The sequence below is a fragment of the Ahaetulla prasina genome, chromosome 1 (assembly GCF_028640845.1).
Source record: "Ahaetulla prasina isolate Xishuangbanna chromosome 1, ASM2864084v1, whole genome shotgun sequence".
NCBI lineage: Eukaryota > Metazoa > Chordata > Lepidosauria > Squamata > Colubridae > Ahaetulla > Ahaetulla prasina.
Genome location: NC_080539.1, coordinates 264009434 through 264021817, shown reverse-complemented (window position 1 = coordinate 264021817; position 12384 = coordinate 264009434). Strand labels below are relative to the sequence as shown.

Below are 12384 nucleotides of genomic sequence, written 5' to 3'. Positions count from 1 at the left end.
CTCTCCAACCTATTGTGTGCTTTTAAACTGCAGGTCATTGGGGTATAGATCAGATGAATATTACTAATGGTTATCTGCACATAATAAACTGCTATATTGCATATAGTTATGCTACACATTTTAACAACTACATATTTCTTTCTCCTGTAGCATATATACACTTTCCCATCCACTGAGATATTTCCACCTCTTCATAATGCTTTAACATTTCCTTCTATTAGGGAGAATACCGTGCTCCAAAAAGATACCACTGAAAGCATACGATTTACTATCTACTCAGACATAAAATTGCAAGGGACACATTTATATTTATCTGTGACAAAATAAATCAGTTGCACTGGAGTATAAAATAAGGAATAAAAAGACTGTTGACAGGATTGTATGATCTAGAATAAAGATTATAAAGATTTTACATTTCCAGTAATGCTGCATAACCAGGAACTGTCTGCGATAGAGAGATGGTTTTTAAAAAAAAAAAAATAGAACAGCTCCTTGAAGAATATATTTTTAACTCGGAAGATAATTTAACACAGAATGTGATGGAATAATAGCTTTAAGAAATTGTTCACTTCAATAAAAGCTCTTTTTTATGGTTCACAGGACTTTTTTTTTTTTTTTTGAAAGGCCTAATTCATGCAGATAAAAACCACAGAGTGGCGGATGAATGGTTCATCTTCTTTTTTGGAGATGAAGCGATGTGATAATTTAGATCAGAAAAGGCTGAAGTTGAAAGCATTAATGTGAGGTCGCATAAAAAAAGCAACAACCAGCTTCAGAATTCTAATAAACAGGATGCCCCATATGCTGAAAAGGTGTTGAAATTAACTCTAGATCAGGGGTAGTCAATCTTTTTATACCTACTGCCCACTTTTGTATCTCTGTTAGTAGTAAAATTTTCTAACCACCCACCGGTTCCATAGTAATGCGCCGTGTATTGTCGTCTGCACATGCCTCTCGCACAACCTGGACTGGGTTGGGGGGGGGCGCCTGCTACCAGCTCTGCTTGTCTGTTACAGCTGGGTGGTGTGGGGGGAGATGTGTGAGCTATTCTGGGATGAGGCTCTTTTGTTTGCGGTCGCACTATAGCGCCATTTAGTTTCATTTACATAATGTGAACTAAACTTATGCGCGGGCGATACAAATAGTATATTTTCAGAAATTTAAATTGTCACGGGGAATTTTATGAAACCTAATGAAAATGTTTTTAAATAATGCTATGAAAATTTTTTAAAAAGTGAATTAAATTAAAAAAAAGGAAAGTGCTTCAGTAGTGGACAAAACCCCTTCTGCCCACCATGAAAGCTGGAACGCCCACTAGTGGGCCATAGGGACCAGGTTGACTACCACTGCTCTAGATAATCAAGGTGACATGACCCATTTATATACAGGGTCTGCTACAGAGAAATAATTCATGGTATTGAAACATTATTTATGCCAGTCAAGATCACTGAAGTCTGGTGTAAAATAGTTATTGACCCAAAGGCTGTAGTTTATCAATACTTTTTCAAGAGATGGGCAGTGGTATGTGTAGTAGGAGAGGTCGAATCAGGCAACAGATATTATGATCATAGTCCTGTCCATTTTATACATGCAACACAACAACTTTGTATCCATGTATAAAGGGGGAAAGGTTTGAACACCGTGATTTCACGATCATTTTTTGTTTTGATCCTGTATGCAAATGGCATACAGATAGGCTAATACTGCTGGATACTGAAGGGGAAAATTCTTGTCTTGCATTTTTAGTAGTTGTTGGTTTTTTTAAAGCTTATATTTCTCTTTTGTTTCTGAGCTCTTTTTTTATTTTAAATTTTCTTATTCAATATTTTATTTTCTACTACTTGCAGTTTTCATGTTTTTTTCTTCTTTTAGTACTTTAAACAATTTGTGATGATTTTTTTTTTCATTTTTTAAATACTTAATCATACAGAATATTGTTTGTTTAATTTTTTACATTAATTATCTTGTTTCCCTGAATGTGAAAGGCCTTAGATATGCAGCCAATAACTAGGCATTTAAAAATCTGATTATTACTTTTATATGAAATTCACATCCATTCAGATATGAAAGATCTTTTATCTAGAGAATGTATTAGACAAATAGGAAGTAATAAAAATTTAAAATCTGCTAAGATTATAGTTTAATTAACAAATCTTTGACATTTCTAATGGAACAACAAATATGTGATAAATAAAAAAGTAAGAATCTAACAAAAAAGCAAGATAAGTATGGGGGGTGGAAAGGAATATGTAAAGAAAAAGAATGGGGTTTGATACAAATATAGATAAAAGTACATCCAGCTCTTACTCTAAAATTAACAATAGTCTTCATGGTTTCTATAATGCTATATAATCCTAATCATCAAATCCGAAAATCAAAATTACATTTCTCCTAGTTTCTTGCAAAAAGTTCAAAACTATCTTCATTAGCAAGTCAACCATCTCTTAAAATATTTCTTCATTTCATACATCACCCTATTTTCTATAAACTGATTTCTAAATATTTAGCTCTGAATAGAATAGAATAGAATAGAATAGAATAGAATAGAATAGAATAGAATAGAATAGAATAGAACAGAACAGAACAGAACAGAACAGAATTCTTTATTGGCCAAGTGTGATTGGTCACACAAGGAATTTTTCTCATTATCAGCAAAAATCCAGTAAAAATAAGCAAAATACCTAATAATATAAACATATGCCCCTCTTTTCCATTTAATCTACACTTTCCTCATCCCTCTCTTATTAGTTAAACATAAAATAGAAATAAAAAACTATTAAATATTACCAAAAATAATCATCCCTTATTCAGATATAAAAAACAAACCCATTAACCATTAGATATTTCCAAAATAAACACTATCTAATCCAGATAACAATTCAACATTATCAGAAATAAGAACTCATTATTTAACTATAATCAGATAAAGTAACTTCGTATTTTTTTCCTTCTTCCTCCTAACCATCCTTATATACCATAAATGAAATTCTGAGTTCTGGTTTCTTCTAATATCTGTTTCTCTTCTCTTGAAATTCTTATCATCTTTCAAGTCCACTTATAGTTTCCATGAAGAACTCCAATAAATGTCTTTTTCAAGTTTTGAATGATTATCCAATTGCATTTGTGATCCAGTGAATCCACCTCAATTGTCTCCAGTTAGAACTGAAGAAGATTCTTGAATGAGAAGGGAAACATTTTCAAAGTTCATTACAGTGGTAACTTTTGTTTCCAGTAATGAGTTAAAAAGTCCAAACACTTCACAGGCCCATAATCAAATATTGCCTTTAAAGTAGCCATCTTGTGCTCTGCTAATCGACCTTCAAGGTTTTGTCTTATGGCTGATATGTAAACAAGACAGTTTCCCACACAAGAGGTTCTTTCTGTACATTCTTTCAAAGACAAACTTGTTTCCACTGAAATATTTGGTTTGGTTCTCAGATTTCTGGGAGGCGTGCAAAGTTTGATGATCTTCTGATATTTCTAAACATAGCAATCCCAGAAATAATGAAAATCACCAAAGAGAAACATTTATCTGTATGTGAAGAAAGTCTCTCTCTTTAACTGAAGAAGAAATTATAATCCCCAAAGTGCATTAGAAATGAGGAAAGTCAGTTGTGATGCCTTTAAATTTAGACTTCAGTACAGCTATGAACTTGATGGAAGACTCTGCCTCCCTGTCGTTCAAGTCACTTGCTGATCAGGGAATTGTCCATTTCCGGGACTTGTTCATGAGGAAAGACAGTCTGGAGGATAGATGGGTTGATTTCAAATTCCCTCAAGTTTGGTGGAAGAAAAATTGCCCCTTTGAGTAACTGGGGGCAAAACAAACTGCATCACCATCTTGCTTCAGAGATGGTTAAATCATCATTTTCCTAACTGGAAGCTGGACAGCTAAATTTAACTCCTGTCCAGTTAAAGTGCTATAACCTTATTTATTGGAGGGCAATTGGTGGCTACATGGTGGCTTTTAAATTTTTCACAGCAAGTATATGTGTGTGTGTGTGTGTGTGTGTGTGTGTACATGTTCCCAACTTCTCTTTTGTACCTTGTTCCTTAGTTGACTCAATAAATAAATGGATTGTTAGTTCTATTTTGATATTCAATCATGCATCGATTATTATAAAAAAAAGTCATTTCATTCAGGTATGAACGATCTTTTATCTAGAGAATGGGTTAGTCAAATAGGAAGTAATAGAAGAAAAAGAATGGGTTTGGTACAGATATACTGATAGTTAAAAGTACATCCAGCTCTTACTCTAAAATTAACAACAGTCTTCATTGTTTTTATAATCCTATATAACCCTAATCATCAAATGTTTCAAGAGGATACCTAAAGATATCATTAGTAAAGGATCTCATTTTTATAAAACAGAAAAAAATAAGATTTTGAAGATTTTTTTAAAAAAATAATACAGTCTGCAAATATAATGGTAATTGGATACAGTATTTGTGATTACATTATTGCATATTCTTTGCAGAGAAAAAATATTTGAAAAACAATGAATTTTTCAGTACATATGCAAGAGAATCTGGTAAACTGGAATTTTTCTTGGATTTATGTACTTAATATAAAATATTCATGCAAAAAGAAAGGTATTGGAAACAGGAGAAAGGTTTGATAAATTACTAGTCTATCATCTGAAACAACCACAAAGAAACAGCTATTAAAGTGCTCAGGTGGAACATATGATTCAATAAATTGTTATTTTTATATTTAGCTTTAAAAATACTGAATTAAGAATGAAAAAATAACATGTTTCTCCTGAGGATTCACCATGTTCAAATTATTTAGCTCTATCTTTATCTACTGAAAAAGCTATTCATACAATTAAATGTATGAAAACAGAAAAATCCCTAAGGTCCTGATAGTGGAATCAGATTGATACTATTTTTCACTTCTATAGTTGGATGCTTATTATGATGATTTTCTGAGCTGATAATTTTCAGTCATCTTTAGTATAATTACATAATTGTGATTTTGAAGGTTGGTAAAGATTTTGTGGTGATGTCCAGAACTGAAATGGCAGATAGCTTACTTTTAAGCATCTGACTGAATTTTATTTTGCATAAATATGTGTTTGTGCCACTAGTCTAGAGGTGAAGACTCTCACCTCCCACTCGGATGGTTGAGAGTTCAATTCTAGGCAGTGACAGATGTTTCTCTATCAGGGTTCAAAGTAAAAATATCTGCTGTGCATATAGGTGTCAAGAGTGGCATCCGGCTAGTAAATGCTTAGTTCCACTTAATCACCTGGACCCCACTCTGAAGCAAGGAATTCCCCATAAAAAGGGGGAAAATGTAAATGTAAATATAAATTCACACACAAAATACCATTTTAAGTCAAAATGCTCCTCTCTCCATGTAGCTCTGTTACTTTTCATTTTATAGAGGATAATTGAATCCAATGAGGAAAGAGAAAGAGAAAGGAAAAAAAGCAGAAGGCAATAGTAAGATTCAGAAGAAATTGAATTTCTAAACAAGAGATATCTGAAAATTAACACAAAGAATTAACTCGGTATACTCTGTCCTCAGGCAACAAAAATTTGGTTAAGGTAGAAGCAAGGAGACACATATGTGTGTATAGCATATTAAATTTGATGTTAAAGTTTTCTATGAAAAATTCCCTTTTTGTCAATTATTGATTAAACACATTTTGAAGGACTTAATCGACTAAATTTCTACTAGGTTTTAGGAGTATTTCTGTAAACTGTAATCCCAGTGGCTACCTGCACACCATATGTCAACAAGCCAATGATTAGACATTTGCTGAACTGAAACTTTGCTGTAAACCAGCATAGTTCCCATTTCTGGCACCATTGGTGAAAATTGCTCTCTTTTATTTTAGTTATTTATTAGGATATTGTAGTTAATAAAACACCTAGATAAAGTATATGTATCCCAACAATGTTCTCAATTAATTATTTCTTATGCTGGTTCAAACTGTACTTACGTTTATAGGAATTAAGTAAAGATAGTACTCAACTTACAACCATATTTGGGACCAGAGTTCCCATTGCTAAACAAGGTGGTTGTTAAGTTAGTTGTGCCTGCTTTTATGACTTTAATAACCACAGTTATTAAGCAAATCACTGCAGTTGTTAAATGAATCTCCCAGTTATTAAGTGAATCTGGCTTCCCCCATTGATTTTACTTGCCTGCAGAATTGAAGAAGCTTCTTGGATGAGAAGCAGAATGTTTTCAAGGAAAATACCAAGAAAGTCCAGTTGCCTTTTGAAAAGCACCTTTGGGACAACCATGACCTGGATGATTGAGAATCTACATAGACATGTAGATATGGCTATCTGCAGAAGCAACACCCAATCCAGAAACATGTTTGTCTGGAAGCCTATTTTATTTATGCAAATCAGATACATCAATTCTTTGAAGATCTTTCTACACAGATGGACAATCCTTTTGTAACCAGAGGCTGAAAACAATTTTGGGTGGATGAGACTACATTGGACACAATGATAATACAAAGTGAACACAACCAAAACATTCTGTTTTTTGGAGAATAGACTGAGGGAATCATTATTTAGGGCTTAACTTATGATAGCCATTTATTTTGGAGGTTCAAACTATTTAGAAAGATAACATCTGGGGTTTGAAAGTTAGATGTGAACCTATACCCTCAATTGCCTACCTCATCTTTGAACATATTAATAAGATTGTAAACAAACTACTAGTCCTATTTAGATGTGCAATCGTACAATTAAAATTATTCATAACAGAAATGGCTCTTTCAGCAGTTGTAATATGTGTCTTTAGAAATCAGCACATTAGATGAATATAAAGCTGTGATTTAATTGTACATTGCCCTGAGTTGCTTTGTGAAAGAGATGGGTGGTCTCTAAATTTGATACATAAAGTAGATAAATAAAAATTTAGGGAAGGGAAATCAAGAGTTGAGCCACCAGGGCCTCTGGTGGCTCAACAGACTAAGCAGTCTGTTATTAACAGCAGTCTGTTATTAACAGACTGTTATTAACACAGCTGCTTGCAATTACTGCAAGTTCAAGTCCCACCAGGCCCAAGGTTGACTCAGCCTTCCATCCTTTATAAGGTAGGTAAAATGAGGACCCAGATTGTTGGGGGCAATAAAAGTTGACTTTGTATATAAAATACAAATGGATGAAGACTATTGCTAACATAGTGTAAGCCGCCCTGAGTCTTCGGAGAAGGGCAGGATATAAATGCAAATAAAAAAAAAGAGAGTGAAATTTCCTCTACACAAACATAGGGAGGGCTTGAGTATTATGAAAAAGTGAAGTGAAGTGAACAGGGCTGCTGTGTCCCTCCATGCAAATTCTAATTGCATAGCTTGATTAAACCGAATATTGATATTGGAAAGAGATTCAAAAATATTTAGGATGGCGATATCGGTGTATTACTTATTATGGATCATATCATCTCAGGTTGGATGATTTTTGTAAGTTATTTGTAAGTTATTTTTAAAATGGATACATTAATGCAAAAAGGGATGGAGCCTTCACACTAAAACATATATAAAATACATTCACTTAATTTCTATTAATTTGTCTAGGCTTGTCCACAAATAATTGGCACATTATGTAGACATATTAAGATACAATATCCAATCATCTGAACCATTAAACAAAATAGATACATTAAAAGATGCGGCCATAGAGAAAGGGAGTACATTCATGTTAAAATTTCAATCATGGGTCCAATAACTCATTGAAATATCCTGTTGGTAAAGCAAAAATAATACTAAACTCCAAAGTGGCCATGGACATAAAGGCCTCAATGGCTGAAATAAAAATACAGTTCATTATTTTTTACAACTGCTATTATGTTTACTGCAGGGTGCTATCCAATTGAACTCATTAATTCAGCAATTATATTGGAGAGGGGAAAAGAGCCTTAGGGTTTGAGTTGCATTCAAACTGCCTACTAAGACTCCTTGACTTCTATCCAGCATCCTTAAAATGAGAAGTGCAAGAAAAGGAATTATAGACATACATGTCTCACATATTGATAAAAAAAATCCCTGAGACAAAGGAAGTGAAAGAAGAGAGAAGACCATGTTTTTTTAAAAAAAAACATCAAGAGACCACTTACACTGGGAAAATAATGGTTTCTTTTCTACCTTTTTTCATTATTTTACTACTTTTCTATTCTATTACTATTCATTGACAGGTTAAAGATGACATTTTATATGTCAATACAAGAATTGCCAACAATCCATCTGCTATGGATTCTGTAGGACTCTCCATCCCTCCCGGATAATTATTTGAAGGTAAAAATTTCAAAAGGGCATTTAGATACAAGCTACTTTTGAACAACGTCTTAATTAAATGTACATTGGGAATAACCTCATATTTTTGATGTGCTAGCATTAATATTTGTAATCAGCTACTTTTATTTAAATAGTAACTTACGTACTCCATCATATCAAGGTACATATTCTGCTTGATCCCAACTCAACTGGCATTTTCTTAGCAAAAATCAAGAAACTAAAAGAATATGAGGGATCTGCATCAGTTCCAAATCCAATCTGGATCTTTGTGTTCCTGTATTATCGCTAGCTAAACTAGTTGATTTGTGAACTGATCTGGTATATTTGAAATAACATTGAAGCGTTTATTTAAGGTGCTTTGGTTCTGAAGAGCTTGTTGATAACCATTTGAAATAATTCCTTTTTGCAGCATCTCCCAGTTTCTGATCGTCAGGTTTTTCGAGGGAAAGATAGTTCAAAGCCTTTTCATATCTACTGTATTTTTCGGAGTATAAGACGCACCGGAGTATAAAATGCACCTTAGTTTTTGGGGAGGAAAATAAGAAAAAAACTAATTGGCAGATGGATTGGCCTCCTGGAATACCTCCAATCAGCTGTTCCCAGAGGTGAATTTTAGCAACAGGTTCCTTGGTAGTGAGCTCTGTGCCTTGGTTTTTTTTTTCTGCCTCTGAAACTTCTGCAACTCTGTTTCAGAAAGAACTTTTTTCTGCCTCTGAAAGCCTCCGAAACAGCTTCAGAAAAAAAGCCTCTGAAGCTCTGTTTGGGGGCTTTTTTTCTGAAGCTCTGTTTGGGGGCTTCTTTTTTGAAGCTTTGTTTCTGATGCTTTTCTCAGCCTCTGAAACCTCCTTTTGAGAAGCTGGGCGGGGCTTCATTCGGAGTATAAGACACACCCAGATTCTCACCCTCTTTTGGGGGGAAAAGGTCCATCTTATGCTCCGAAAAATACAGTACCTCATACAAACCCCTGAAACTTGTTGGTTTGGAGGGTTTTTTTAAAGCATATGATTGTACAGATGCATGCAACATGAGGAAAAGGCATGGATGTAGAGAGGATTGAAAACAACTGATTTTATTTCCCTTTTACATGGAATGAGAATGAGGGGATTAGTGTTACTACAGGCCCTGCAACACCTAAGGGAAGATTTGTGATGCCAGCAGGAGTGAAATTGGTGGCGATATCAATTAATTATGCAAATGAATACTGGGTGCAGTTAAAGCTTTGCTTAAAATGTTTGAGGGTATGAGAAGCGCCAGATATAATGATCAACCACTGTCATTTTTATGAAATGGTTTTTAACCACAATATAATAGACTTAGATATGATTCAGAAGATTGCAAATTGAATAGCATAATGAATATGTTTTCATTGTTATAAAACAAACCTCACTAATAGTTCACTTTGGAGTCACAAATAATTTTCTAACTTAATCAGATAGACAAGCGATCTTACCTCTTTCTTTGAACTACTGCAGTTTATGAAAAATATTCTTTGAAACATCAGAATTCTAAAGTTTATGTTACCTATTTGCATATTTTATTGTAGCTTGCATTAAGCTAGATAATTTAATCTGTTCGAAATGTGGGATGTACAATATCCTATATTGCTGCAATTTTTCTGTCAAATGCATTGAAATCAAACTAGCAGCGATATCTATAATACTAAAATAAATTACTTACTCTGGGGAAGATTCTGGAGTTAAATTGGACATCTCTTCTGGCGTAGGTACTATATATATCCAGACACAGAGAAATAGAAAAATAGAAAAGAAAAGAAGGAAATAAAGTCTCCTTTACTCCATGAATATTACTCAAGCATTTGTGACTGTCTTAATTTCTAATAATCTATGCTTTAAATTCATCCCAATGAATTTAAATGAAATTAACCTGAATAATTAACTTAGTCCTTATAAATTATATATTGGTACTGATTCCCTCAAGTAACTCAACATACTTATGTTGATTGTGTTATGTACAATAGGCTCTAAAATGCAGACAACTAAATTTAGTGCATGGTACAGATGGCAAGAGCAGCCTGATTACAGTTAGTCCTCAATTTACGACCACAATCGATGCCAACATTTATGTTTGCTAAGTGAGAAATTTATTAAGTGAGTTTTGCCCCATTTTACAACTTTTCTTTTCACATTTGTTAACTGAATCACTGCAGTTGTTGAATTAGTAATACAATTGTTAAGTGAATCTGGTTTCCCCATTGACTTTGACTTGTCAGAAGGTTGCCAAAGGTCATCACATGACCCTGGGACACTGCAATTGTCATAATTTTGAACCAGTTGTCAAGCATCCCAATATAAATCACATGACCCTGGAGATGCTGCGATGGTCGTGTGAAAAATAGTCATAATTCACTTTTTTCAGTGCCGTTGTAACCTTGAATGGTCACTAAATGAACTGTTATAAGTCAAGGACTACCCGTACTTGTTAGAAATTGTATATCATTCCTGCTTTCCCTTGAAATCTCCAAACAGACAATATTTCAGTGCAGAACAAGCAAAGATAGAAGTGATTATTATTATTAGATTTGAAAATCTAGAAAAGCAACAGTTGTGTCCTTTCATAAATTAAAGCAACCCTGAGGCTCTGGCATATTTGTCTAGCACCTTACCTAAAGATTAGTGCATCCCAGCTCATGTGACGTGAAAGAAAACTGAAAAATGGACTTTCCATTACCTTGTATGGTCCACAGGAAATTATTCGCCTCATTAAATAACAATGATTTTACTGAGAATACTGTAGGTATGAGTCATTTAGCAAAATTATTTGAAATTGCCAGTGATTTTTCAGATCAAAATGGTATCATGATTAACATGCACCAAGTAAATCATGAATCACACAAACCATTATGGATCATTTACCTTTTTTTCCAAAAAGGACATGCCGTACTGTGTCAATGTGTAATGAATGCTATGTGAATTCCACTATGTGTAAAAAGATATTAGTCAGGTTGGAGGTTTATTCTGCTTCGTTTAGGATTTTTATGTAGGGTAATAATTCTTCACTTAATTATGTTCCTTCTGGGCCATATAAGGACTATACTTGTTCAATTATACGTCTCTCCTGAATTTCATTGCCTTAATAATAATTAAGGAAACCTCCAAGCATTAGTAAACTTATTTTAAAAAGCAGTGTTTCACCATATTCAAGAGTGTTCACTGTTCACAAACACAACCATTTAAATCTGTTTTTTTGGGGAGGATTTTACAGTGCAATTGGTTATTTTTTGCTGTTGTTACATAACACCAGTCTCTAGAAGATTCTTAAATGAAAGAAAACTAAATGTAAAAGAAATACAAGCTTCTGAGTTTGCTCAGAATGTCTTGTCCATAATTTCAATTCTCTTTCTCTAATGGGCATTTTGAATCCTTCATGAACTGCAGTATTATCATATAATGTAAATTAATTTTTTCATTGTTTTCAGTAACATTCATTAATTGCTTATGTCTGGAAATACAACCCGGCTGTTGATTTTTGAAGTCTTGAGTCTGTGATTGGGAAAAACCAGTCTACGACATAACTAAATAAATCCCATTTTGCTAAAGAGTTTTCCTATTTTGCAAAAAGCCATTTATCAAGTAAGCACTGTTTTTAAAAAAAAATAGAAATGTGTTCAAGACAAATATTCTTACGCTAATTCACATACTATTTCTCAATTAAAACCTGGGTCTGAAAACAATAACATGCTCTTGTGTTAGTTCAAGAGAAAAAAACTATGGTGAAATTTACAAATTAGTCCTGAAGCAAGTACCAATATCAAAGATGCAAGCAGAATCTACAGGATAGTGATACCATATAGTATTGCCATCCCTACCACATTTCTAATATTAAAATAATTTGGCACATAAGCTTTTATATAGATATATAGGAACAAAAAGCTTAAAGTACAATTTCTATATAATTCATTTAGATATCCTTGCTCTCTTAAGATGATAATGCAAGTGAATTGCAACTTGCATATTTTGGAAAAAGAAGCCCAACAGCCCAATTGTCATCATTCTATTGTTAGTTCCAGCTTCTCAATTGAATCTATTTTCTTTCAAGCATCACAACAGAACTATAATTTACAAGTATCAAACCCACTTTTGTCTCTCTCTCTCTCTTTTTTAAA

General features: G+C 33.5%; 1 protein-coding gene across 1 annotated transcript in view; it reads right to left on the bottom strand.

The window, feature by feature from the left end:
- BRSK2 (BR serine/threonine kinase 2) overlaps positions 1-12384 on the bottom strand; it is a 495391-nt gene that overhangs the window by 37319 nt on the left and 445688 nt on the right. The window contains exon 15 of the mRNA XM_058157640.1: positions 9939-9987. Coding sequence (XP_058013623.1) covers positions 9939-9987 — 49 coding nt within the window. The remainder of the gene's footprint in view (positions 1-9938; positions 9988-12384) is intronic.